The sequence below is a fragment of the Gymnoscopelus microlampas genome, assembly GCF_963454915.1.
Source record: "Gymnoscopelus microlampas genome assembly, chromosome: 9".
Classification (NCBI taxonomy): Eukaryota; Metazoa; Chordata; class Actinopteri; order Myctophiformes; family Myctophidae; genus Gymnoscopelus; species Gymnoscopelus microlampas.
In genome coordinates, this window is record NC_139946.1 from 18330198 (window position 1) to 18357394 (window position 27197).

The window sequence follows — 27197 nt, forward strand, 5'->3', positions numbered from 1 at the left end:
CATTAAAAACCAATTAAGTCCTACTTTATACTTTGGCTATTCGAAAATAGCCAAACTTATAGATCTGTCATTTTCTAAATAATTGAAAAATGTTAGTACTTATTTTACTCAAGTAATATTAATCCAGGCCTTTTACTTGTATCAGAATATTTTATATTGTGTTATTGGTACTTTTACATACAGTAAGTAAAAAACAAAACTGTTGCTTACCTTGTGCCAGCCTCTCCAACCTCTTCCCATGCTCCGGAGGGATGCAGTACCTACAGAGAACAACAGAGGAAAGAGAGCCAATTAATGGTGAACAACATTTAGATCATTGCCTTTGGCTCTCCTGCAGTAGTCTTCCCAACAGACAACCAGGAAGTCATGTGGACTCTACAAGCGGTGCAACAGTTGAATCGAACTAATCAACTTAAATCGATCAGCCGAGTCATTTGACTTACTAACGAGAGTAGGAGAGAAAGAAGACTCTAAGTGAACTGTAGAGGGTTAATGTTTACTTGACAACAGCTCATTTGTACAGGCATGCACACAAGTACTTAATTTAATTCATCTGTATACAACATCAAACAATTGTGCTCTTGACCAATCTTGCCGTTTCCAATTTAGGCATTTAGCAGACGCTCTTAATCGCTCTTAAGCGATTTACAGTAAGCAAGGTGAATACAAGGTAATACATCAAATGCATAGAGACAATGTAGTTCCTCAGTAAAACCAAGAACATATCATCAGTCTAAACATTATAATATTAAATATATGTACATTTAAACTCTACAAACTATAGGATACCAGGTCAATAAATTAACCTGGCATCTGTCTAAATAACATGCTATCTAAATCACATTTAACCTTTGCATGAGCCTTCAAGGTCGTCAAGGCTAGGGCCAGTGCTACGGGCTAAGGTGGAGCCTGAAGAGGTGTTAATTTGTGATGTCATAGCTGCATCTCCTTCTATAGCCCACTGCCAGGAGTGTCAAGTAGGACACCTAGTGGTTGACAACGGTAATGAGTTGTTTAAAGCAGACGGCTAAACTAATTGAACTGTGAGGTCAGGGGGACTGCCAGGGTTCCTTGATGAAGTTCCAAATTAATCCTTACAGGTCTGTAACTCGGAGAGTATAGAAATGAAAGCAAATGGGACCCTTACAGGTCCATTTGGTGCTACTTGTATACTCTCAGGGATTGGTGCTATTTGTATACTCTCAGGGATATGGGGTGGGTCCTTGAAATTAAAAGGTTTCAGATCTACTGCAATGCCGTAGATTTATGCGCATGCGGTGTTACCGATAGTATGGGGGTAAATATGCATTTGGTCTCTGTCGGGTGGAAACCTCATATGTCCAAAACTGTTACTTTTCAGGATTCAAATTCAAAAATAGCAAAAGTAGCAGGTCGACAAGCTCAAAACGCGTCGCTTTGAGCCACATTTCGAGCTTGTAGATCTGCTACTTTTGAGTGACGCTGTAGTAACGATCAAGTAGGGCATTCATTTACGAAAAACACAAAAAGTTAAGAGTATGGAGATATAAGCTTTCTGCCCGACAGCAACAAATTATAAATTGGTGGGAAAGGCAACCCTTAGTTAAAAGCATGCTGGATTCACTTTAACCCGCCAGGGAGCTCAGGTAAACGCACTGTGGGGAGTTAGAACACCTCCCTGCTCCCTCCCACAGGCAAACATCTGACAGATGAGGGAGAAACAGAGTGAGGGAGAGACACAGAGTGAGGGAAAAGGAGAGATAGAGAGGGAGAGGGAGAGGGGGGGAAGAGAGAACGAGAGAGCATATAGTTGCTGTCGGGCAGAAACCTCTTATCTCCATATTAGTTTTTTCGTAAATGAACACCCTATATAATTGATCATACTACAGCTTCACACGAAAACATCAAAAGTAGCAGATCTACAAGCTCGAAGGCTTCAAGCTTGTAGATCTGCTGCTTTTGATGTTTTTTTTATTTGAATCCTGAAGAGTAACAGTTTTGGACATATGTGGTTTCCACCCGACAGAGACGATAAAAGATGAGAGCCCACTAAGGGGGGGGGGGGGGGGACAACATGAGATGTGTCTGATGCACGGTGCCACACTGCCATCTGTGGGCCAGAGTTTGGAACGGCGGGTAGCAGCCCCCATGCATGCAGCAGAACGGGGCTTAACTAACAGAAGGAGAAGCATCCATCACGAGGCGGACTGGTCCAGCAGCGGCTGTCGGAACAGAACACAGCTTGCTGACCCATACAGCACAGACACAGCCTCCGGTCATTTGGGAAGCCGGTGGAGACTAGAGTCAGCTACCGGTCCTCCGAGGAACATACGTTGATTAAACAGGCCCGTGCAACTGGAAAATTGTCGCCGTCGGGGCAGAAACCTCTTATCTCCATATTCAAACTTTTGTGTGTTTTTTCGTAAATTAACGCCCTACTTGATCATCCTACAGCGTCACACAAATGTATCAAAAAGTAGCAGATCTGCAAGCTCGAAACGTGGCACAAAGCGGCGCGTTTTGAGCTTGTAGATCTGCAGGATCTTGAAGGTGTGCGACATGCTTCCGAACGACTGAAATCAGTCGCGGCGACTGAGAACTTTAATCCATGCAGTTATAGTGCTTGGTGTGCACGACCCTTAATTCTTGACATCAGGAACAACCGGTCAGTTTTATTGGTTGCAGTACTTTGCCCCGCCCTTCCATGCCGCACCTAACATCTGGCGCTCTCCGCAGGGACAGCACGCTAGCGAGCTAGCGGCCAAAAACTAATTTGCCTCAGGGGTTGCCGAAATAGATAAGCTTGGCAGACTGCCATCATCTGACCTGACTTGTACCAACTGTTAATTTGTCCAAAATTCCCCCCAAGAGTAAAGTTTACGGCAAGCATAATCTTTTATTGGCAAGTGTCAGACTGCTCCATTTGATCCAGATTCACCGTAACTATCTAGTGGCATGCTTAACATTCGCATTGGGCAATGAACTTGTCCATCAAAGCAGGGTTGCGAATGGAAATGGCACACGCGCCATTAATCAAGACGGGCGTAGTTTAGTAGAGGAGGCTGATAAAACAAGTGAATTTGGATAAGATTTCAGTAGATTTATTGCACTTATACGTTGACATGCCAACAACGGCAACTGGATTTTAGGACAATGGAATCGGTCTTTAAGTCTGAGTGTTGCCTGTCTCTCTGTTTGAGGTTTTCCATTTTTTTGTTTAGCTTTGTAGGCCTTTTTCTTTCTAATTTAGTTGTAACGCGAATTGATTCCTCCCGACACACATTTCTGTGTTATCACTGCTGTTGTATCCTGCTGGCTCACCTGCCAGTGAGGAGCCCCCACCGGGAGGACGTAGAGCCTCCGTCCTACTCCTCCCGCCCAACACTCCCTGCTGACAGGTGCCGCCCCAGCCCGTAGGAGTACGTGCAGTGACAAATATCACCCTCCCTGCCCGGCTTCCCTCCCCCAAACAAAGCCAGGTGGATTCGAACCCCTAGACTCTGAGGTGGTGGGCAGATACTTTACCGCTGTGCCTCTCTGTTTGAGGTTTATAAGAACAAAGGGCCGTCCTTTGACATTGTCATTCGCTCATACTGCAATGTTAAGTTTTCGTACCGGACCGGTAGTAAAATCATCAGCTGAACTACAGGTGGAATCAGTGTGAGAGATCCGTTTTTAAGTGTCAGCCATCAAGGGAAAGCGATGTGTCACTTAACCACTTAAGCCATATATATATATATATATATATATCTTATCGCACGAAAATAAGCGATTTACAAGCTCACAACGTGTCACGATGTGGCAAGTTTCGAGCTTGTAGGTCGCCTATTTTCACTATCTTTGAAAATCCCAATAATTGTTTAAAAGCTTGTGCTCCTGACGGGGCTGTAGATACAAATCGTCTGTCGGGTGGAAACCTCATGTCGAAAAATGTTACTTTTTAGGATTCAAATTTAAAAATAGGAGAAGCAGCAGATCCACAAGCTCGAAACGCGGCGCGAGGCTTTTGTGTGACGCTGTAGTATGATGATGCATTCATTTACTAAAAAACACAAAAAGTTTGAATATGGAGATAAGAGGTTTCTGCCCGACAGCAACAAAATATATATTTTTTTCTCCTTTTAATTAGACAGGATGGTGTAGAAGAGAGAAGGTAATTGAGTGAGGGCACACAAAGGGGTAAAGAAGAATGCAACGGCAGGTCTCCAACTGGATTTAAAACCAGGGTCTTTGTGTCAGCTACCAGTGTTAATTAATGTACTGTTGGGCTTCATGTTCAATTATAATCCCAGGTTAAGACCACACAAAATCCTATTGTATTGTAGTGTGTGCGTGTGCGTGTGTGTGTGTGTGTGTGTGTGTGTTCCTCCATGAATCAAACTAATCAGACAATCAGCCCGTCCCCTCCTGATCCACACCCTCCTCTGGACCATGTTGTCATGACTACGGCACGTCTCTCTCCAGGAGAACGAGAGAAAAGGTAAGAGAGAGACGGAGGGAGGTAGAGAACGAAAGACAGAGAGAGAAAGAAAGAGAGGGAGAGAGTGACAGTGTGAGAAAGAAGAAAACAAGTTTTAATTATGTTTCCCGTTTAAAGCCAATAAAGCAAAAAGTTTGAATTGGAAAACAAAAAACGGAAAGAGAGAGGTGAGAGTGAGAAACAAAAGAGAGGGAGGGGGGGCAAGAGAGAGAGAGAGAGACAGAGAGAGAGAGAGAGAGAGAGAGAGAGAGAGAGAGAGAGAGAGAGAGAGAGAGAGAGAAATAAAGGAATACCGATACGTGTCAAATGAAGGCCTGAACTCTTCCCACCTCTCAGGGGAGAGATTTGTTTGCTGCTGGTCATCAGGAGATGTAACCTCAGCAGGAAAATTGCTACATCTGTCCATTTCTCAGAGGTGTGTGTCCGTGTGTGTATAGTGTGCGTGCGTACGTGCATTCAGTGCTCTGTTGATTGATTGGATTGAGGAGGGACATCTGCGTTTGTGTGACCGAGTGTGTGTGTGTGTATTATGTATGTGCTGTATCGTGTGTTTGTGTGTCGAGTGTGAACAGTATGTACAGCTGCACCTGTGTCTGTTGTTTGGTACCAAGTTGATTGAATGTGTGTGTTTAGTGCAGTGGTTCTCAAAGTGGGGTCAGGGGGCCCCCATGAGTCCTTAGAGGGGGGGGGGGAGTTCGAGGGGGTCCCCAGCTGAATTTGTTAATACAGCATCACAATCATTGTAACCACTTTTCCCATACTTTATATGTTGGCTATTCAAAAATAGCAGATATACAATCTCATACCTCTTCACTTCGTGCTACGCTATGATATTTCAGAAAAACCTTTTTTTAGCAAAATTCTTTAGTTTTCTGTCTTTTTTTAAAAAGCAAACCGTTTTTTTTTTTTTTGCTTCTGGCGGTCCCTTGCACAGAATATTTTTGAGATGGGGTCAGCAGCCAAATACATATAAATTTGGGGGTCCTTGACATGAAAAGGTTTGAGAACTACTGGTGAAGCGGAGACACTCAGGATCGCTCTAGAACAGTGTTTCACAAACTTTTTAGCTCGAGACCCAAAATAAAACTAAAAATGATGTCTAGGTGGGGTTGGGGATAGAGTTAATACAGGGCTGAGGGAGAACACAGACACGCTCCCAGATAAACGGCAGTGTTACTGACCAGGACTTGGACTGTCCAAAGTGCAGGTAGTTGATGCTGTACAGGTCCATGTCCTCGGTGTGCCAGGCGAAGGTGGTCTTCCACATGCCAAAGTACAGGTACGGCGTGTTGACGCCCTCGATGACAATGCCACACTCCTGCTCCACCATGTCCAACAGGGTGTTCAGACGACCGATGTTCCACTCCTCTATGTCCTAGACACGCACATAGAATAGAAGCAAAAGACAAATCTCAGGACTGAAAATGTAACGATGTTATTGTTGGTATTATCATTTTAAACCCCATGTTTCTGTCATCTGTTCTAAATTAAAGCCAACCAGTTGAAGAAATCACAGATTGAGGCTTTAAACCCTTTTTATTCAATTTCTGAGACCCATGGAAGATGATTCTGAATGTATCCTATTGCTAATCAATGTCAATGACCCCCAAAATGATATGCATTTGGCTGCGGACATCCATCCCAAAAAATATTTCGTGCCAGGGACCTCCAGAAGTAAAGCTTTGAGTTAAAAATGTTTGCTTACAAATATACATATGAGAGGTTTCAGCCCGACAGCAACGTTTTATAAAAATGTAAAAAGAAAAAAATAGAATAATAGCTAAAAAGATAACCGACGGTTGGCTAAATCCGACTTTCCAGTTTGATTATTTTAGCTAGGCGATAAACGTGGTCTCACCGGGTCATAGATGGAGCCGCTGACATCTGCACCGTAGATAGGCGAGACGAAGGTCAGGTTCTTCCAGTATTTTCGTTCCAGGTCGTCAAAGTCTTTGTGGCGAGGCGTGTTGTACCTAAACACAGAACCAGAGAGAGATTAGACACCAGAAACCAGCTTCTGTCCACTGGTCACAAGAGCTGGTTCAACCCCATGGATTAAAGCAAAATAAAATCTCACACTGAAGCACACTAGCGCCGTTTCTTAAACAATTAACACAATATGTAACATAATGATGTTTTAGTCATATTGTTCAGATGCTTCTGAACATATTGCTAGTTTGACCACTTCAAATGCGCTAATCTTAAAATATTAACCAAAAATAGGCCATTCTACAAGCTTGTAAGAGCTTGTAGAATAGGCTATTTTTGGCGCGCAACATGCTTCCATAGAAGACATGCTGGCTTCACTGGAATCCAAATGATCCAAAGTTCTCAGTCATGGTGACAGAACTTTTATCCATCCAACCCAATAAATATATGTCACAGTATGATTGGATATCCAGTCAGATTGAAAAAGGTTAACTCGTTTTCACGGACAGAGACGTCCCGTCTGAAGGGGACTTGAGCCACGAGATGCACCACCGAGCGAGCTTTGCCCCGCCACGGGGGAGCACGGCCCGGGAGGTGATCTCGAAGAAAACAAGCACTCCTTTTTCAAGCAGCTTGGTTTGTTACAAATCATATGATATGTCAACCATATGATAATAGGACAGTGGGTCAAGACCCATTTCTGTGTCACAAACACATTTGTATGGGTCACCAGGGGGGCTAAGGATCCTAGGAATTAGTGTAGTCCAATTAGAATGTAGGTATCTATAATTACATTTGTGTATATTTATTGTAGTATTTGCCAACTAAACTGACTGTGATGACAGATTTGAAAACTGCAGTGGCTACCTGTGAACAGAAGGTGGAGACAAACCCATGCTGTGCTTTGTATAGCGGTCTAATTCTCTCACCAATAACAACAGGCAGAGCAATAAAGAACATTTTGAGATATAATGGGTATTGGTACAGTATATAGAAGGAGACATTGGGCATTTACTGGTCTGACTGTTGTTAGGTTAAACTTTGAGAAAACAATCACAATCAAAGATGAATAATTAAAGCTCGTCATATACTTGTATGACATTCCTTTTGACATTTCCACTAAGCCAAGGAAGAACCTCCATCCCACATTTTTTAAAAATCCTCATGGTGGCGCTACAACAGCCCACTTCATGTTTTGGCCTATAACTCTTGAACCGTACAACTCAATATCTTTTTTTCCCCTGGATTCCTAGGATCAACTTTTAGGCCCCGTTTGCCAGATTATATGTTCTGCCATAGTGCGTTTTCTTCTATTTTTTAAGTATGACAACACAGTAAACAATATTTGTGATTCACATCTGACAGTGACTGACTGACTCCACAGTTCACCAAACACTGTTTGTTACTTTACCAGAAGTTAGAATCACACACAACAACTAAATTGTCGCTGTCGGGCAGAAACTCTATAGTTTCACTTTTTGTGGGTTTTTTTCGTAAATGAATGCCCTACTTCATTATAGGCTATTACAGCGTCACACAAAACTATCAAAATCAGCAGATCTACAATAGAGTTCTCAACAGGCCTGAAAACTGGCCTAATTAACCTAATTAGTCTAAAATTAGTCTGAAACCCGACCCAACGTTTTCGGGCCAGGTATGGGCAGAATTTGAGAACTCTAATCTCCAAGCGCTGCGTTTCGAGCTTGTAGATCTGATAGTTTTGCCATTTCTTTTTAATCCTGAAAGGTTTTGGACATGAGGTTTCCACCTGACAGAGACGAAATGATGGTTACAAGTTGCAAAAGGGGTTTGTAGTTCCCACCCACAAGCACATCTACCCACAAGCACAATTTACCAACCCTATCTTATTTTAACATCACAACGAAGCTCATAGAGATGTAATTTTAGAAGAGATAAAAAACATAATCATTAAGTCATCATTAAGACAGTGAAAATGTTGTGTGTAATGTTAAGTCACTCAAAATCTATCTCTAGCAAACTTCTTTGATCATAATGTTTAAACACAGGGGTTTAAACAAATAAACCAGGGGTTGTCTGAGACAGTCAAGCCCCCTCCCCAATGACATTAATATGTCATTAATATGCTACTATCTTTGCTACAAAGTGTAACACATGTCACTTCTACATTGCAGGAAGCTGCCGTTTTAAGTCAACACCAGTCTAAAAATATGAATATACAAACACAGATAACATTGAACTTTATCCCATTTCATTTTTGACTGGCTAATTTGCGACAGAAACGGAAAGAAAACGTGAGAGAGAAAAAGTCAGGTCCACCAAGGTCTCTTCCTCATGACTTGACAATGTGTTACTTCCAGTTTCAACCGAGTCGTACCACTTTGCACGCATGCTGTGACAATTGAATGAGTTCCACAGCGCATAGCATGAGAGTGGTTATTAATAGAAACCCAAAGTAAGAAGTACTCGTACTTGTACTTGTATGCTGGATTTAGGCAAACTAATATAGATCATACCAAACGTTACAACCTTTGTTGCACCAATCTCTGGGAATAACAACAATACGTGTACATGCTGATCATCTCGACCGGCTGTTCTCCTCACAAGACTGTTGCCTGTGCTTAAATGATTTGCACTATACTGAAGCACATTTAATGTGTTTAGGACTTCCATTTGGACTTCTAATCAACATGATACTGATATGCACAATATTGAATGCACTACATGTGATTTAGGGCCTCTTTAAATTACAAGATACTGAATTTAACATGCTGCTTTTTCAGGATTTTGTGCTCATTTTGTGTTCCATTCTTTGCTTCCAATTCTTTTATTTTGCTCCTTGAGCAGCAAACGTGAAAGCCTGCATAAAGAAGAGTTTCACTTTACCTGTAATTGTGTTGTGACAATAAAGTTGATTAATTGATTGACCTCTCTGTCTGCACTACCTCGGCAATGCTCTTTGTGCCTCAACAGACACGTCATACTTTGAAAACCTCAGTTTTTTTCTAGACAAATGTGCGAGGCGTTGTGAGCTTGTAAATCGGCTATTTTTGATTCTCTCATTATTTGATATTTTGGCCAATGTTTGACCAGTTTTTCTGTATAGTTTGTTGATTACTTTTGATGCAGTGATGGTATTTTTCTTTGCCTTCTTTTTTATTTTAGGTATTAAAAAGGTTACTTAAATGGTCACTTCAATTTGTTATCTGGGAAACCACTGAACTACATTACAACACTCACTGCCAGCCAACCCCCACAGTTGTCCTGTGGAGAGTGTAGATAACAACATGGCTTATGCCACATGACTCAACATTGGGGATTATTGGTACACGGATGAATTTGTTCCTCTCCAAGGGAGGGTGGATAAATGCCTATTTGTTCATATTCAAGTTATTCAACAAAGCTGTTGCCTGTTGTAACAGGCAATTCTTTTTTATTTAATTGTGATTGTTTTATCTCATAGGAACATTAGGGATAATGTGGAGATCTCTAGGATACTTCAAATTTTCTTGCATAGTTTTCATATTGTTCTACTTTTGTTCCCCCAAATATTATTTATTGTATGTCAAATATGTATGTAAAAAAATGAAATAGTAGCTGAATTTATCTATTTTTCAGGGTTGTGAGACAACACTTTAAAGACATGACTGCACTGACTATTTTATATGCCTCACATGTGGTCTCTAAAATAAGAGGCATTTCCAGGCCAGTTATGATGCTAATTGCTGAACAAGGCTTTGTGTCGAAGGAAGTATGAACGTTGCTCTGTTTGCTGCCCGTGCCAACTGACTGAAAGTGCCTCAAGGACGTTTCCATGAGCGCTAGTAGTAATTCCCTAGAGAGCCGAAGACAGACAACAACCACACGCCTGCTCTGGTACACATGGAGTCACCAGCTGCTGCTGTTCACCTGACAGTTAGCGAGGAGGTTCACAAGGAACGTGTGACGCATGCGACACCTTTGAAAAACGTATGTTGCTAACTGCTTTGTATATATATATAGCAAAAATCTAAAATGACACAGATGCTTGCCTGGTTTTAACTATTGCATCTGGTCACCTGTTGACGCCATGCAGTGATAAAGCTGACTTACTTCTTGCTGTTGGCCAGCTTGCGGTACTCGCCCACCGTCATGGACTTCTTCTGGATGTTGTACTGGGTGAACAGTCCTGACTGGCCCGTCACCACCTGCGAGATGGGAGCTGGGATCACCATGTCCTCGATGGTGTCGTACGACTTCCGCGGCTTCCATCCCTCTGGAGGAATCACCTGGTGAGGAGGAGAGAGTGGAGGATAGGAGAGAAGGGAGGAGAGGAGAGGAAGACCTTTGCTTTTACTTTTCAAGAATTGTGCCTAATGCCCTCAACCATAGACAATGTTTGTCTCAACACATTTTTGGACTAACAGTGACATTTACTACATCAAATCGTTGCTGTCCGGCAGAAACCTCTTATCTCCATATTTTAACTGTTAGTGTTTTTTCGTAAATTAAGCCGCAGCATCCGTATTGTGGGTAAAGCTTTCGGTGAAAATAGCAGATCGACGAATCACGTTGTGAGCTTGTCGATCTGATATTTTCACCGAAAGCTTTCCTCACAATAACAGAAAAGACGCTAGTATAGAGCCCTGAGGGACTCCGCTCAACCATATGGGGTTTAAGTGGTTAATGATGCCCTACTACGAAATGCAAAATCATATGTCATGGACCTCAACTGTATATGCATGTACTTTTCTGCATTTTTGTGCAACTTTCACATTTTTAAAGACATAGAAATGATTACAGTCACTTTCCAGACATGCCTGTTTTGCATAGGAACAGGTGACATGGTCTGAGCAGACAGGTTTGTCTGACATTTAAACTGAGACGTCTCCTCACTGGCAGGTGAGTTGGTAGGATACTACAGGAGTGACAACACAGATGTGTACGTGGGGAGGAATCAATTGGCATAACGACTAAATTGGAGAGAAACAGGGGGTAAAAACAGAAAGATACTAGTGTTGCTTATTCAGCAATTGAGTCCACAAACTATGTGCAATAACTAGGGAAGTGTAATCAGACAAAAACATAATACAGTATGTTAGGGCTGAACAATGTTGGGAAAATGTGATTGCTAATTGCTATATTTTTGTAAAGCAAAGCAGGAGCAATTTCACCAGCTCTGCATATACGTATGGTTGATTTCAAAGGGGGAAATGTTGTTCATTACTATACTTATTGCTTCAACATGATGACACCTCTGTGAGCACAGAATGTTCCAGTTACCAATAAATCGGTTATCAGATGGAATGTACTGGGTTTTCTTTGTTCAGAATAGTCATGAAAATGCAAACCTTGCTAGTTTTTGTTTGAATTTGCCTAAGTTGCACCGCATCTGCATGTGACTATTGCACAATGTGTGTACATACATTGCAAGGTCGGTACTGAAACGAGATATTGCGCAGCCCTATTAGTATGTATGTTTTGTGCTGTTGTCACCAAACTCTCTTTAAGCCAGTGGTTCTCAAAGTGGGGTCCGGGGACCCCCAGGGGTCACTTTATCCATTTATATGTTGGCTATTTAAAAAAATGAATAAAAAAAAAATTGGAAACTTTTAAAATAATTTAGCATTTTTTTAAACAAACATCTTCTCTTCTGGGGGTCCCTGGCACAAAGCATTTTCAGATGGGGGTCTGCGGCCAAATCCATATCGATGCTTTTGGGCAGAAACCTCTTATCTCCAAATCCTAACTTTTTATGTTTTTTGGTAAATGAATTACTTGATCATACTACAGCGTCACAGAAAAGCAACAAAAGTAGCAGATCTACAAGCTCGAAATGCGTCACGAAGCCACACGTTTTGAGCTTTTAGATCTGCTACTTTTGCTATTTTGGAATTTTAATGCTGAAAAGTAACGGTTTTGGACATATGAGGTTTCCACCCATCAGACTATATCAATTTGGGGGTCCTTGACACGAACATGGCCATAAGGTTATGTACCCGTAAGAGCTGTAATCTTCTGTCGTAAACGCAATAGCTAGGGATGCAAAAGTTAATCGAACTAATTGAAAATAGGACATCTACAAACTAGGGATGCAACACGTTATAAGTTTGCATATGGGTTATTTTGCACAACACCATTGTACGACAAAGTATAAAATAGGTCTTAAGTAGTTAATCAGACAAATTTATTTAATAGATTATAAAAAAAACGATTCAAATCGTTTTTGCATTGATTCGTTGATATATACTTTTTCTTTTTTATCCAGAAATACGCGTCTCAATTATATCAATCAAAAAAATCAATCAATAGAATAATCACTAAAGACCAGTCCACACCAATGCAACTCCTTGCAACCATTATCCCCAAATGACACCGGTTTGCAACTGGTCAGTCCAGACCACTGCATTTTTTTGGTTTGCAAGTTGCGACAAGTTGCTTTGGTGAAAGTAACTGACAGTTGCAGCCCTCCAAGTAGCAGACAATGACCTGAGCCCACCAATGCACCAGTAACAGAGAGTTTCCTCATACCAACTTGAAGCTTTGTGTGAAATTGCCACCTAATACTGAAACCCAATAACAGGATCCTTAGGCTCCATCTTACTTCATTTATTTTTCATTTCACACTCCTGTGTGGTTTCTCTCTTGTTCCTGCTTCTAATGATTGGCCTTCTAGGGGTTAAAGCACAAGCCTTCATTTTCTCTCACCAAGCAAGACCCTCTGCATAAGAAGTGTCTCTGAAATGTCTGAAATCTATTAATAGGCCTAGTCCAGTTTTCTTGGGAGTTGGGGTTAGGCCGGGGGAGGGGAAGGGGGAGTGCTTGTTTTGTTTCGCATTCAGTATCAAATGAATAACGAATCACTTTAACAATAGGGTTCCTTAACAGAAGCGATACCGCTAACCTTGATGTATAAGGTCGTTAATCCTGGTTTGATTATTTATTTTTATTTTTTCTGTTGTTGTGGATATTAACACTGTAATTGTTTTGTTCTTGGTGTAGTTATTCACCCATCTACAGACTGTCAAGCACCAAACAATGACTGTATATAATGCTGTATTTTATGGTCCGATGTAGGTATGTGGAGTCTATAATTGTATCCGTGTTCTTTGTTTTGCAACGTGTCTGAGCTGAGCTGTTCGTCTGTTTGTTTTGTCTTCGTCATAAAATGTAAAAAAAAATATATATATATATTATTGGAAAAAGAAAAACTGAATAACGAATGCTTTCACAGCCCGAAGTTTTAGTCACTGGCAACAAGGCAGGCGCATGAACAGCGATGATTTAATGGCTGAGTAACTGCGTCAACAGCCGATGGACTCACACGTCAACTAGCATGCCGTCAGAGGTGGCACGCTGTGGTGTGCGTAATTGTTTAAAGGAGTAGTTCACCCGAACAATTACTTATTTTCAATAAATTACACAACCCATGAAGCATTGAATTCATGGAGATTTTTTTGTCGCATTACTAAGGCAATAATTTGATTACCGGCGGAATAATCTCTCAAGAACAGATTCAGAGCTGCGCTACTGAATCTGTCGGGAGCCCCGTTCAGAACGTGTGAGCGTTGGCCTACAAGTGGGCGTGCCTTTACAGCAGGAAGCAGGCTGGTAAAGCCGCGCTTTACCCAATCAAATGTAGTGGGTGGGATTTACATCTGTGCATTCGCTTCCCACTGGAAACAAACCCAAACTCATTTAACAATAGCGTCCTCGGAGCCGACAAAACCACGGAAAGTTAGTAACATTTTAACTTGTTCTTTCATCATAGAAACAAGTGGGCTTATAACCAAAATTATCCATGTTCTTTCGGAGAAATGGTGTTAGTGTTCCGTGGAGAAATATTGTTAGTGGGAATGAAAACATAGGCACACCACCGGAAGTGGAGGGCTGAGGGCAGAGACCAAACGCCGGTTTCCAGTCACCGTCGGTCTATTTAATCACTCCCCCCAGAGTCAAATGCAAAAGTGAAAAACGCTGGGGGTGCTGTTTTTCCTTCTTATTTGACGATGGGTTCCCAGATTATGTATCCGGTAGGAGACTTTTTTTGTACAAAGTATGTGTGTATCGTAACTGTATTTAGTTGACCGGGCAATTATTTATTGGATTATTTAGGATTTATAGATGCCAGTCAGAGATTAACTTGATAAAACTAAAGCAATCTGCAAGCTGTGTGACACGATGAATCTTTACAATCAGAGCAGACGTCTCTCTCTCAAGGCTTTGTGTTTAAACATTTTTCGTTCCCTTGTATGTACTGTAGTATGCAGGGTTAAGCAGGAATTTGAGGTGAGGTTTCATTTCAGGTTGTGTGCTCCTAATGCACTTGAACCTGTATTTCAAGCTGATGCAGTACTTTGAAATGAATTAACGGTTAAAGTTATTTTGAATAAGAGAAATTTGTGCAATACAAAATGCCTCTTGCCTGATTATTAGAAAGGGCACTTAAGCAATTCAGATAACAATTTAGAGAAAATATTCTTCAATTGACATCAACTCTTAGAAAATCTGTGTGCAGGGGGCACGGTGGCGGCACGGATTTAAAAAAAAAATCTGTGTGCAAGCAATATCGGCATGCTTAATTCAGTATCAACAGTGAATCAAGTATGCATGTGTGCATGTGTGCATGCGTGCATGCGTGCATATCTACCTTTGCCAGGCCTGCGCGGTGCGCCCCTTCACTCTCCATGTACACAATGTATTTAGCAAAATCTTTAAACTCCTCCATAGTGGGCCGGAAGGTCATGATCTTGCAGCTGGGATTCTTGGCAACGAAAGGGGGCGGAGGTGGCGGAGGGGGCGGAGCTGGGGGCAGGTCAGAGGCTGGAGCAGGGCCGGACTCAGGGTCAGCATGCATAGCTGGGGGGATGACGTCCGGAGCAGCCTCAGAGCCTTGGGTCAGCAGCACTGCATCAGGGGCTGTTGGTGCTGGACCTTGGGAAGTGTCAAGGTCAGAGACAGGGGCTGTAGGCGAGGCTGAGGTAAGAGGATGGTCCTGTCCAGGGGGAGGAGCCACCTCAGAGAAAAGGGGAGGGTCCTGGGCAGGGGGAGGAGCCGCCTCAGAGGCAAGGGGAGGGTCCTGGGCAGGGGGAGGAGCCACCACTGTATCCATGGGCAGGGGAGGTTCCTGGGCAGGGGAAGGAGCCACCACTGTATCCATGGGCAAGGGAGGTTCCTGGGCAGGGGAAGAAGCCACCACTGTATCCATGGGCAGGGGAGGTTCCTGGGCAGGGGGAGGAGCCACCACTGTATTAATTGACAGGGGAGGTTCCTGGGCAGGGGGAGGAGCCACCACAGTGTCAATATTCATGTCTGTGGCCGAGATAGAGTCCAGTCTGGCAGGTAAACCTACAAAGAAAGAGAGAGCTAAAAATCAAGACATTTTCTAATACACAGGATGTGCTGTAAGATTTAGATTGCATGGGCAATAAAGTTTTCCTCCTCAATGGCATTGTTTTGCATACCTTATTCGTTAAGAGGAACTTTTTTATTTCAAAGCCCACGGGTATACAGTAAGGTATGGGTACATTTGGTTAATAAAAACAGGGGTTTTTAGAAGAGCATGAGCATGTGTGTAAATAGTTTAGATGGGGGTTGGTGAGAAGGGTCGTTTGGATTATTATGCCAGAACCTCCTATCTCAGCTGTTTTACTGAATTATACTCACAAAGCTCCACAGACCACAGGTCTCAACAGTTACATTACAGAGACAGGAAACGCATAGAAGAGTAAGGTGGTTGACAAACAAAACCCTAAACGGCTTTGAGGCAGATTCCATGTGAGGACAGAGGAAGTAACTGGTTGAGCTGCCTGTGCCCTTTATTTTTATTTATTTATTTTTGCAAAACCACACCTCTTCAAAGCCGATCAGACATTATGTTCTTATCTTCGCTGTCCAAAACTGTTAAATAAGAATTTGTTTCAATGGATCCAATGTAGTTATTGTTAGTCACAAGCTCTTAATACTTTTCTTTGTTTATCATATTTATTAAAACCCAGAGAACAAATTGTTCAGAAAAAAAAAGAGAAAATAGCCCATCTACAAGCTCACAACCAAATTAAAAGTTATGTTTTTGGTAGTCTCACAGTAGCCAGCCGATAGCTAATGCCTGGGGCACAGCTATTGAGAAGGGCCGCCCCCAACATAAAAAGAATGTGTGACAGTTATGAATTGGCCAACCACAGGCTTCAGTTACAGGACAGCCAATCAGATGCTTCTCTGCAAAACCCACTCATGCTGACTTGTGCTTAAAGGACAACTTTGTTTTTTTACAACCAATGTTTATGTTTTAGATTGTAATTAAAGTAAATAAAAGATGAGTGTAAAAATAATAAAATGTACTGCTTTCTATAGTTTTAGCAATTTTCACAATCTTTTTTACAGTGTTTTCACAGTGGGCGGGGGCATTCTGTACGGTGGCTAAATATGTATTTTTTTAACACATTAACCCGGCGTTTTCTTTATTATTATTTACAGTAGCGCTTCTAGCCCCCAATAACTCACATCTGGCCATCTCAGACAGCCGGACCTTTTTTATTGTGTAAAAAAGGCATATTTAGCCACCGGACAGAATGCCCCCGCCCACTGTAAAAAATATCGCAAAAAATGCTAAAACTATTGAAAGCAGTAAATGAAAAAAAAATTACACTCATCATTTATTTACTTTAATTACAAGCTAAAATATAAACCTTGGTTGTAAAAAAACAAGTTGTCCTTTAAACCTGTTATTAAACCTGTTAATAACGCTATAACACTTTTCAACCTTGTCACCATGTCTTTTGATTTTATATATGCAATTGTAATCATGATCATTAATCATGATTGCAGTTTTTTGTTTAGTTTCATGTTTAGTTTTTATCAATTTCTTATAACATTTGTTGTCATTTAGATTTTCTATGCCATATCTTTGGTCAAATGGTATGTACATACAGTAACCAAAATCTGTTGATTTATAGATAAACAATATATTGTTTATCACATAACTATAGTCTTACTATTAATTCACAGACGAGAGAATAGCATTTGATAAACCTTTATTAAAGAAATAATAAAATATATCATTGCTGTCAATGAGGACATCAGTGCCGTCTTTAAACATCTGGAAGTCTTGCTTAAATAGATCAACATGTAATGTAAGAGGAATCCATGTTTATTGTTTACTGTTGAATGTAGTCATGAAATGTCTTACTAATTAATATTATCATTAGAACCTGAATCAATGTCGGTTAAAGACCTTATGACATCAAAATCTATATTAAAAACTGATCTCATAATGCATGTCTTGTGCTGAACTTCAATTATGACTCTTTTTTTTTTCTTTCTTTCTTTTTTTTTTAGGGAGCTATAATGGTATTTTATTTTTTGTCTTTTCCTTTCTTCTATAACTAATGTTTGGCACATCCTGCAGTCAATGTAATCCCTGTATAGGAGGAGAGCTATCTGTGGATTGCACACACATACAATGACAATGGTTTTCTCTGGCCACCAGGTTACAGCACTGTGCAGCAGTAGCTTCCGGTTTTGTTAGCCTAGCTTAGCAAGACAAGACAAACAAAGCTATACGGCACCGCCCCTGGGTGAACACCAGGTTTTTTGTTGTTGTCCCATAGGCTATTGTAAACGCCAATCAAAATCCATGATATATCCCACCCTAGCTTACCGTTTTTACTGGAAACACGTTGCTATGTAGAATCTAATATTGTGATTGCTAGCCATGTCATGAGGTCTTTAAAGGTCGACTATGCAATATTTCTGGTCTGTGTGTTTCAAACACTGTGTCTGTGTGTTTCAAACACACACACTCCCCCCTCTCTGAAAGATATCAAACAGGTGGCTGTCTTTGATGCATTCATTGATTAGAGAGCACTAACGAGCACACATCACGTTTGACACTTTCCTTTTTTACCCTTCATTTCCCTCTATACCAGGAGTTATCAGCCACTGGAGTAGGGTGGTGGCATTTACCTGCACACATTGCCCCCTTGTTGTATTTTGGTGTTTGTTTTGGTAGCCCAAACCATCCCTGTCTATCAAAACAAACAGTGAAAACACCAAAACACAGCAAGAAGGCAGTGTGTTTCTGCAGGTAAACACCACCACACACTTTTTATTTTATGTAAACACAGGTCAAAGTTATAGGCTTCAATATAGAAAAGGTAGGGTAAGTAATATTCTTTGGTTAAAACAAAATGTGCTTTGTTAAAAAGGTCTATATTGTGATAGTAATCATTTCTATAGGTTTGTTCAGTAACAGGGGTCTCCCCGTCTCTCCAACTCTTTAATAAACAGAAAATACATTTTCAGGTGGGTTGATAATTTCAGCATATCAGGATAGAGTACCCATTTATCAGCATCAATTTTACAGTGCTCCAGTTCTAATTTTGTATGCTCATTTCTTTGTCTCGTCACTTCCAATTTAATTAGCTTAATCTGTATCCTGTGTGAGTTCTCTCTCCTGATTGGATCACAATGGCCTCCTGTTTAATAAAGAGCTGGAGAGAAATTGAGACTCTTGTTACTGAACAATGATTACTATTAGAATAGAGAGCTAGTTAACACTTATTTTAACAAAGCTTACCACCAAAGCTTACCACTTACCCTACTTTAAGAAAATATAATTTTCTCAACACCTTATTAGATTGCCTTTTATTGTCCCTGTGAAGAACTTGGATTGCATAATATAAAGCAATGACATTACATTCTAGTGCATCATGAACACAGTGGCAAAAACAACCTACTTAATAACACCTTAATAACATGGTTCTGCTGTCAACAAGCACACAGATCATATATCAGTAAATAAGAACTTATTTTATGCTGTCATCAAATAATAATCATATATTTCTTAAAGGAGCACTTCACTCATTTTCAACCTATTGTATCATTGGTCCTCACTAATGCTTGTTATAATATGGCACCATTTCAGTCACCATTTTCACTTACACTGTCTCTCAGACGAGAGCTGTGGACAGTTTGGAAACCTGCCTACAGATGATGTCACTGGTAGGCACTAAGAAGGTTTTTGGTAATTTCAAACATTTTATATAATTTTTTTCGTTAATGCAATGTAAACGCCTTAATGCAATTCTTCCATTTCTGCAGGAAGAGAAAGGCTGTAGTTTCTATTAACTTGGAATCCCCATCGATAATGGTGGGCAGGTTTCTGAACTGTCCACACAGAGTGAGTAGACTGAATTGGTGCCATATTATTTTATTTTTTTTGGTGCCATATTATAACAAGCATTAGTGAGGACCAATTATATGAAGATAAAGTTGAAAATGTGTGAAGTGATCCTTTAAGTAACTTACTGAAAAGTTGTGGCAATCAGCTAAATTAACGGACATTTCATACTGACAGCTCACTTTAACTCACCAACAGTACACAGTACACACCCTAATTAATAGAAAAGAACAGTAATCAATCAATGTAGTTTGTTGTCGTTCTCACCACTTGAATTTAATATTGTCACACGCCTTCTGTTTCTAAGGCTTCTCATTGTCGGACCCTGGATCAGCCAAGTTGAGTTGATGTTCTGTTCAAATCTGCTGTAGGGCTTCAGAAGAACTTGTACAACCTCCAAGATTCCATACTGCTGTGGAGAACTGCCCCTGCAAATGAAAAAGTAGTCCTGCTGGGATTATTCAACAGTGTGGAGAGAGAGACTTGGCTGAGAACACGGCAGGTTGGTGCGTTTCACATTTTTTGGTAAATGCAGCGATTCTGCGAACCGGAAGGTCCCCGTTTTCTGTTTTGATGCAGTTGCAACCAGATCAACTCCAGCTTCTCTGATCATTTTACCCAAAGCACCCGTGTTTGGTGGCCATGTTCAGTGGCGATCCTAGAGTCTGTGGGGGCCCTAGATGCTTCAGAACTTTTGGGGGCTTTTGTTCATTACAATTTGAAGGGAATCAATAATCTTTGACAACACACTCACAGACTATGTATAGGGGCCCCTTTAGGAGTGTTTCTCACTGAGATGTCACTGAAAAGGAGTGTTGCTGTGGTCCACTGTGGTCACTGGCTGCGCGTTTGCTGTGTGGGGTAGTTTGTTTATGTTCAGGGGCCCCCTAGTGGCTGGCAACCCAGGCAGCCGCCTGGATTGCCTGCTAGGAATGAACACCTCTGGCCGTGTTTGATAGGGAATCCTAAACCAACGAGATCACTTTTGGTCAGTGTTGCCATGTCTGCTTATTATAAGCGATTTTTGGCTTGTTTTTCTCTAAAAGTTGCTTGTAAATATTGGTGGTTGCGGGTTTAAATTTTTTGGGATTATTTCTTAAGTGTAGTTGCTTATTTGGGCTTGCTGTCTAATGTTTTCATGTCAAGGAAGGACCCCAAATGAATATGTATTTGTTCGTGGCCCCTTATCTGAAAATATTTTGTGCCAGAGAAAATAGCAGATCTACAGGCTCGCGACGCTCGTAGATTGGCTATATTCAAATAGCCGATGTTTAAAGTGCTCTTGGCCTAGGTCGCTTCTTTTGGGCTTGTTTTCATAAACCAGGTTGCTTATTTCTCTCACAAAATCTGGCAACACTGCTTTTGGTGCCTGTTCAGTGTGTGGTCACACTTCAGCTGTGCCGACTGGTCAACTGCTATATAACCGCCCTAATTAGTTTTTTGCTTATAAAAATTGTATTAGGAGTTTTAGTTTTAACAAAATATAAATGACAGGTTTATATAAAAAGGAAAAATATAAAACATAAAAGCACACCAACAACTTGAGAAAATAAATGCAAAACAAAATGCAAATTCCTCAATATAATCATGCAAAGCCAAACAATAATGCTAAAAAAAAATCATTATCTCATAAGAAAAAAGAAGAAACCAAGTTGTGCTGGCACCGACATCCCCCGTCTGTTGCAAATATACATTATATTTGTTTAACCTAGCAATCCATATGTATATATTTGTATAACCCCTCGTTTACATGTATTCAAATTGGAGCACATCACAGGCCTTGGACACACTAACATTATCAGAGTTTGACAAATGTATTATCTTTGTCCAGTTAGGGCTGGATAATATGACTTCAAATCTACAATCACAACTTCAATATTTTTGCCTCGATTACGATTAATGAACGATTATAAATAAGTGAAAATGATATATATATATTTTTTGTACGCCAGCATTGTACAACTAAGTATAATACATATAGTGTGCTTGTGTGTGTGTGTATGTACACATTTATTGTGAGTAAATAAAAAAGTTTAAACCACCACTTATATAGTACATAGCAGATTACCAAATAAATAGTCGAGTTTAGCTCAGTCCCACTCCCAAGATTAACTCGCATAACCCAAAAGAAATGTTACAAAATAAACAGCTTAGTAGTACTAAACAGAATCCATGAGCACAGCTCCAAACAAGTTACCCCAAATTACATTGAGGTTGGATAATTGTACGATTGGTGATATGGCTCATGAAAACAATGTGACAATTACATTTGACATTAGGTTTGTTGACATCAGGACATCAAAAACAGGCCCAGACCAGACCCCACACACACACACACACACACACACACACACACACACACACACACACACACACACACACACACACACACACACACACACACACACACACACACACACACACACACACACACACACACACACACACACACACACACACACACACACACACACACACACACACACACACACACACACACACACACACACACACACACACACACCCGGGACAAGGCTCCAAGGCATCCAGTTTCTCTCTGTGTCTTAAGGATCTTCAGAACAAACAAAGCAGGGGTATTGAATAGGATTTTAACAATTCCGGTTCCTTAACGATTCCCTCTTAACAGTCCGATTCCTTAACGGTTCCCTTTAACGATTGCATGGGGGGGGGGGGGTTCCAAATGGACCCTAACAGGTCTAACTCCATTTGTACACTCTCAGAGTTATGGTGGTCTTTGAAAAAAAAAAGAGAAGAGAACCACCGGTATTGTAATTGCATAGTTGACGTTAAGTCCACACACCAGGTCTGACAGTGTGATAAAAGCGGTTCCGGAAACAGTTCCAAATGTGATGGAACCGATTCTGGTTCCTCAATGTTGGCTCCGGGTCCTCACGTTCCGGATCTCAGCCCTCGAATTGAACCATGGACAAGGCCTCTGGCGTCCTTTTTTGTTGTCCAATTGAGATGCAGTTTGAGAAAGTCATCCTTTTCACTTTCCTCCATAAAGATTAGGTTCAGACATTCAAGCTTGTGTTTGAGAGTCTCTTCTTCAGCTGTTGAATACGAATAGCAGGGTCTCAGGTGAGAGGTGTGTACAACCTGCCTATCTTCTCCAGTGTCCATCTCATAGTTAAGAGGTCCAACCTGTCGCAACACCTGATAAGGGCCAAGCCATTTGGGAGCCAACTCAAGCAGCAAAAACCCGACGGGCTTTGGCGACTCTGGCCTGCTCCTTCAATGTCTCCTCATGTCTGCCTTTAGCATACTTTCTTGTTTGACAAGGCCAGGGAGAGATTTTTAGTGACTAAACTAGATAGGTCACCCAGGGGAGATCTTTTTAGGTACAGCAGTTGGGAGAGCCTGGTTTTGGCTGCAGCATCACATCCATTGCATGTACTGATGTAATCGTAACTCTTGAACACAGCGAGCAGGAAGTCAACCGGGTCATTACGGACAGAAACAACAAGGCGAACAGTGTTCAAATAAAATTAAACAGTCATCTGTCGTTCTGGGGTTTCGTAATTGTCTCTTTACCAGCAGTGAAGCCGATATACTTTGAGAAAATCTCAATTGAGAAAATAAATGTCACAAATCTACTAAAAATCTAAATTTGAGAGTACAGTATTACTTCAAGTTATTTTGAGATGTTTGTTTGGGTTCAGTTTTTGATGATCAGTTTTTGATGAGCATTTACCATCATTTTGTACTACATTACATTATTTTACAGTTTTATGACCTACATTAATGGTAGCATATAGATTACTAAAATAATGGGGGAAAAAACACATTAATCAATTATGACAATTATCCGTTGTTGCAACCTTAATAAACCTTTGACATTTGAGCAACAGAGCAAGCTTCTAACAAAAAATGTTATTGGATTTTGTTTTTCTTTTTAAAGTATATGCTTTGACCAGTTGTCCCGTGTCCAGTTAGGTGTTCCGTAACTTGAAAAAAACAGGCATAGCAGCTGCAGGGTGACAGAGATTAAGCAATCCAAAACACAGTTATGGGGTGGTTGGAGAGAGAAACTATAAAAATTATGAATCAAAACCACCAATAACCACAGTGGCTCAAACTGATGGACAGGGGACACAGATACAGTGCCTTGTATTGTATCTATCTGCGCATTTAGCAGTTTGTTGATTCACGCAACTTAAAATAAGTTGCACCACATGTAGGTTATATCATCAATCCAGTGTTCCAAGAACGCGTCAAGATAATTAACCCATTAAAGCATCCGTGTAATTTTAGATTGTGTGTATGTATATTATATATAGATTATTTTTTTCTGAAAAAAATAGCAGATCCTTGGTGCCGCGCTGCGAGCTTGTACATCTGCTATGTTTGATAAATATCGAGAATGTTTGGAAATGTTTTAACACAAGTCTTCTCTTCCCCGTCTGAAAATACATTCTGATATAAAAGCTTGAGAACTACTGATTAAGAAGGCATTTGTAGAATCGGCCTCAGGTCTTTATGGGTCAAAGGAAATGACATTCAAGCCAGAGAAATAATTTGCCATACAGATGTTAATGCTCCTCAGTATGAACTATGAACTGCCCTACTCTGTCTGACCATATAATTATAAAGCCTTTAAAATGCAGCCCGGACCTGTGTTGCATGTCACCCCATCACTCAACCTACTCCCTTCCTCCTTCTGTCTGTTGTACAGATTAAAAGCAGTGTGTAATTTTGCCCTTTGTTTACATAACAAAACAATAAACACATTTGTTACCAGCAGTTAACAGCCACTGGAGTAGTGTGGTGGTGTTTACCTGCAGAAACACATTGCCCTCTCTCAGTATTTTCACTGTTGTTTTGGTAGACAAGGATGTTTTGGGGCTGTCAACAACAACAAAATACAGCGAGAGGGCAATGTGTTTCTACAGGCAAACACCACCACACTACTCCAGTGGCTGATAACTGCTGGTATAGAGATAATAAAAATATATATTTAAAAAAAAAATATATATATATATATATATATATATATATATATATATATATATATATATATATATATATATATATATATATATATATATTATATATATATTGTTTTGCTATGTAAAGACAGGGGGCAAAGTTACATGCTATGCCTTTAAAGCAGAAATGTAGTACAACCACCAACCAGTCATTATACATGAGTTGATTAGTTAGTTTGGTGTTTGAAATAGCTACAGAAGGCATTCATTCATTCACCCATACTCATGCAGCCTTAATCATTCTGTAAATAATACATATTGTCTAACGTTTGTTATATGAGCTAAGTACGCATACAGCAAAAACAACCACCACCTACATTGTAAAACTATAAAATAATATCAAACATGGACACATACGGAGAGCGGTTATTCTTATTAATATACCATCACTGCCTCCAAGGCGATGCAATATTCAGAGAGACAGTGAACCTTTCTTTCAACAAGTATTTTGCATAGGAAATAAGTTCATATAAACCCTCCCAACTGAAAGCACGCATTCTTAGCATTTATATTAAAAAAATATAACTACCTAGTGGGGTCTAAATCTGGTTGTATTTAACACAGTTGTGTGTAGGTGCTAAACTGTTTCCCAACAACTGGAATAAGATTACAGGTGATTACATCATCTACTCTAGTGGTAAAAAAAAGGCTATTATGTAGTAAATACAGATCTCTAACAGTATCTGAACTCAAACAACCTCCGCTGGGTTGGTTTTACTTTCATTCCCGGCAGTCTTTCCCAACGTAGGATCCCTTTTTCCCCCCTTTCGTTTTGTAATTGAAACGATCCTCAAGTGTATAATATCCTGTAGCAGCCTACTTCTCCAGGGACGGAGACTTTATCTGATACTTAAGATGATGATGCTATGAGATATGGAGCCACATTGTGCCTACATAACCGTCTTCAAAATAATCAAAAAAATACAAATATACGAAGAGAATCACGGGTCGACATCTGACCCCCTCAGCTGTCCGATCAAAACAATACGAGGCCTTCAGACCATTTAACTCCAGATGGGCCCTATATAATACCATAGCATAAATAACATACATAACATAAATCCATAATACAGGAAAACCTGATGACATTATAAATCCATCTCTGCATGACGTGAGGCTGTGTGTTTTATAATTACAGGTGACAGTTGTAATTAGTTGGATCGTCTCTACTTTCTGCAGCAGCAGGCACTGGGCACAGCCGACTTAAAGCTAATAATACTTCAACGTCTGCTAGACTAAAACGACGTGTCGCCGAATTGTGTTTTATTAACGTCGTTAATGTTGACGAACATATCATTTTTATTCATACAAACTGCTGCTGTTTAGTGGCTGTTCAGGAACAGCTTGTGACATATTGAGCTCACAGCGGAGGAAGCAACAGTAAAGTAGCTTTTTATACTAATAAAACAGCGACTTCCCGAGCATGCAGACCAACAGCAAAAATGCACGGAAAACAACATTAAAATACGTAACATTATAATGTGTTTACAGCGCACCGCGGGTGTCCAACCGACAGTTTTATTACGGAGCTAGCCGTTAGCCACCTAGCTCAGGCTCCTCGGCTAGCTTAGCAGCCCGACCAACCCCCCGTTTCTGCATTAAAAGTCAACAAAACAGCGCCGACGACCGACATTTAAACAGCACGACAAAACAAGTCAAAACAGCGTAGGAGGAACATAGTCATGCAAAAATGACAACATTGGTGTTAAATAATTACCTCCTGTGGTGAATAAACGGGGTTCCCTCTTTATTGTTGTCCTCGATCGGTTAGTTTTTTCAGGTTTTGGTTCAAATAGAATCCACAGTGGAATCGATTCTTCTGCTGTTAGCCATCGTTAGCCATTAGCTGTAGAGCGGAGCCTGTTCAGCGGTGTTGCCAGGTTTTGCGAGGGGAATAAGTAACTAGGTATATGAAAACGCAAATTATGCAAATGCTTTATTGTAGCATACTAGCATTACACAAATGTAAAGTGCATTAAAAATACAATCCATTATTATTGTTATTAAAAGAAAAGTTCGGCTATTTGAAAATAGCCGATCTAAGCTCACAAGGCGTCACGATGTGACACGTTCATTGTGAGCTTGTAGATCTGCTATTTCCTATTTTCAAGAAGTATTTTAAGACATTTTTTTGAAAAATATGGAATACTTTTTGAAACATTTCAAACAACACAAATCTTGTATGGGGACATTGGGGGTCCCTGGCATAACATATTTTCAGATGGGGGTCCGCAGACAAATACATATAAGTTTGGGGGGCCATGACATGAACATGTTTGAGAACCACTGGGTTAAACAACATTACACAGCAAGCCCAAATAAGCAACTACACTTTAGAAACAAGCCTAAAAAACCGCAACTACCAATATTTATAAGAAACTTTACAGAAAAACAAGCCCAAAGTCGCTTATAATAAGCAGACATGGCAACACTACTATTCAGTCATCACTTCGCCCGTACCACGGTATCCCCTGGCCGAGAATAGCAGATCTACAAACTCACAGCGCCTAACAGACGTGACGCGTAATGAACTTATAGATCTGCTATTTTCCCTCGTCCGTATCCGGGCCGTTTCACGTCACGCCCATAGGTCACGCACATGGTCACGCCCCACTTCTTGAAGGTTTGCCTTGCTGATTGGGTAGTCCCTCCCCCCGGAGAG

The 27197-nt window shown here is 40.7% G+C and overlaps 1 protein-coding gene across 4 annotated transcripts in view; it reads right to left on the minus strand.

The window, feature by feature from the left end:
- Window positions 1–26384, minus strand: part of kdm4b (lysine (K)-specific demethylase 4B) — an 87460-nt gene extending 61076 nt beyond the window's left edge. For 2 of the 4 annotated variants that reach the window (XM_084066584.1, XM_084066582.1), the window contains exons 1-7: window positions 26253–26376; window positions 19794–19974; window positions 14997–15694; window positions 10460–10635; window positions 6318–6432; window positions 5641–5834; window positions 211–260 (exon numbers count right to left, since the gene is read on the minus strand). In XM_084066584.1, coding sequence (XP_083922710.1) covers window positions 211–260; window positions 5641–5834; window positions 6318–6432; window positions 10460–10635; window positions 14997–15694; window positions 19794–19842 — 1282 coding nt within the window. In that variant the 5' untranslated portion in view covers window positions 19843–19974; window positions 26253–26376. Of the gene's footprint in view, window positions 1–210; window positions 261–5640; window positions 5835–6317; window positions 6433–10459; window positions 10636–14996; window positions 15695–19793; window positions 19975–26252 lie in introns of all 4 variants that reach the window. The other 2 variants (XM_084066583.1, XM_084066585.1) reach the window with 2 other exon arrangements.
- Between the last annotated feature and the right edge of the window lie 813 nt (window positions 26385–27197).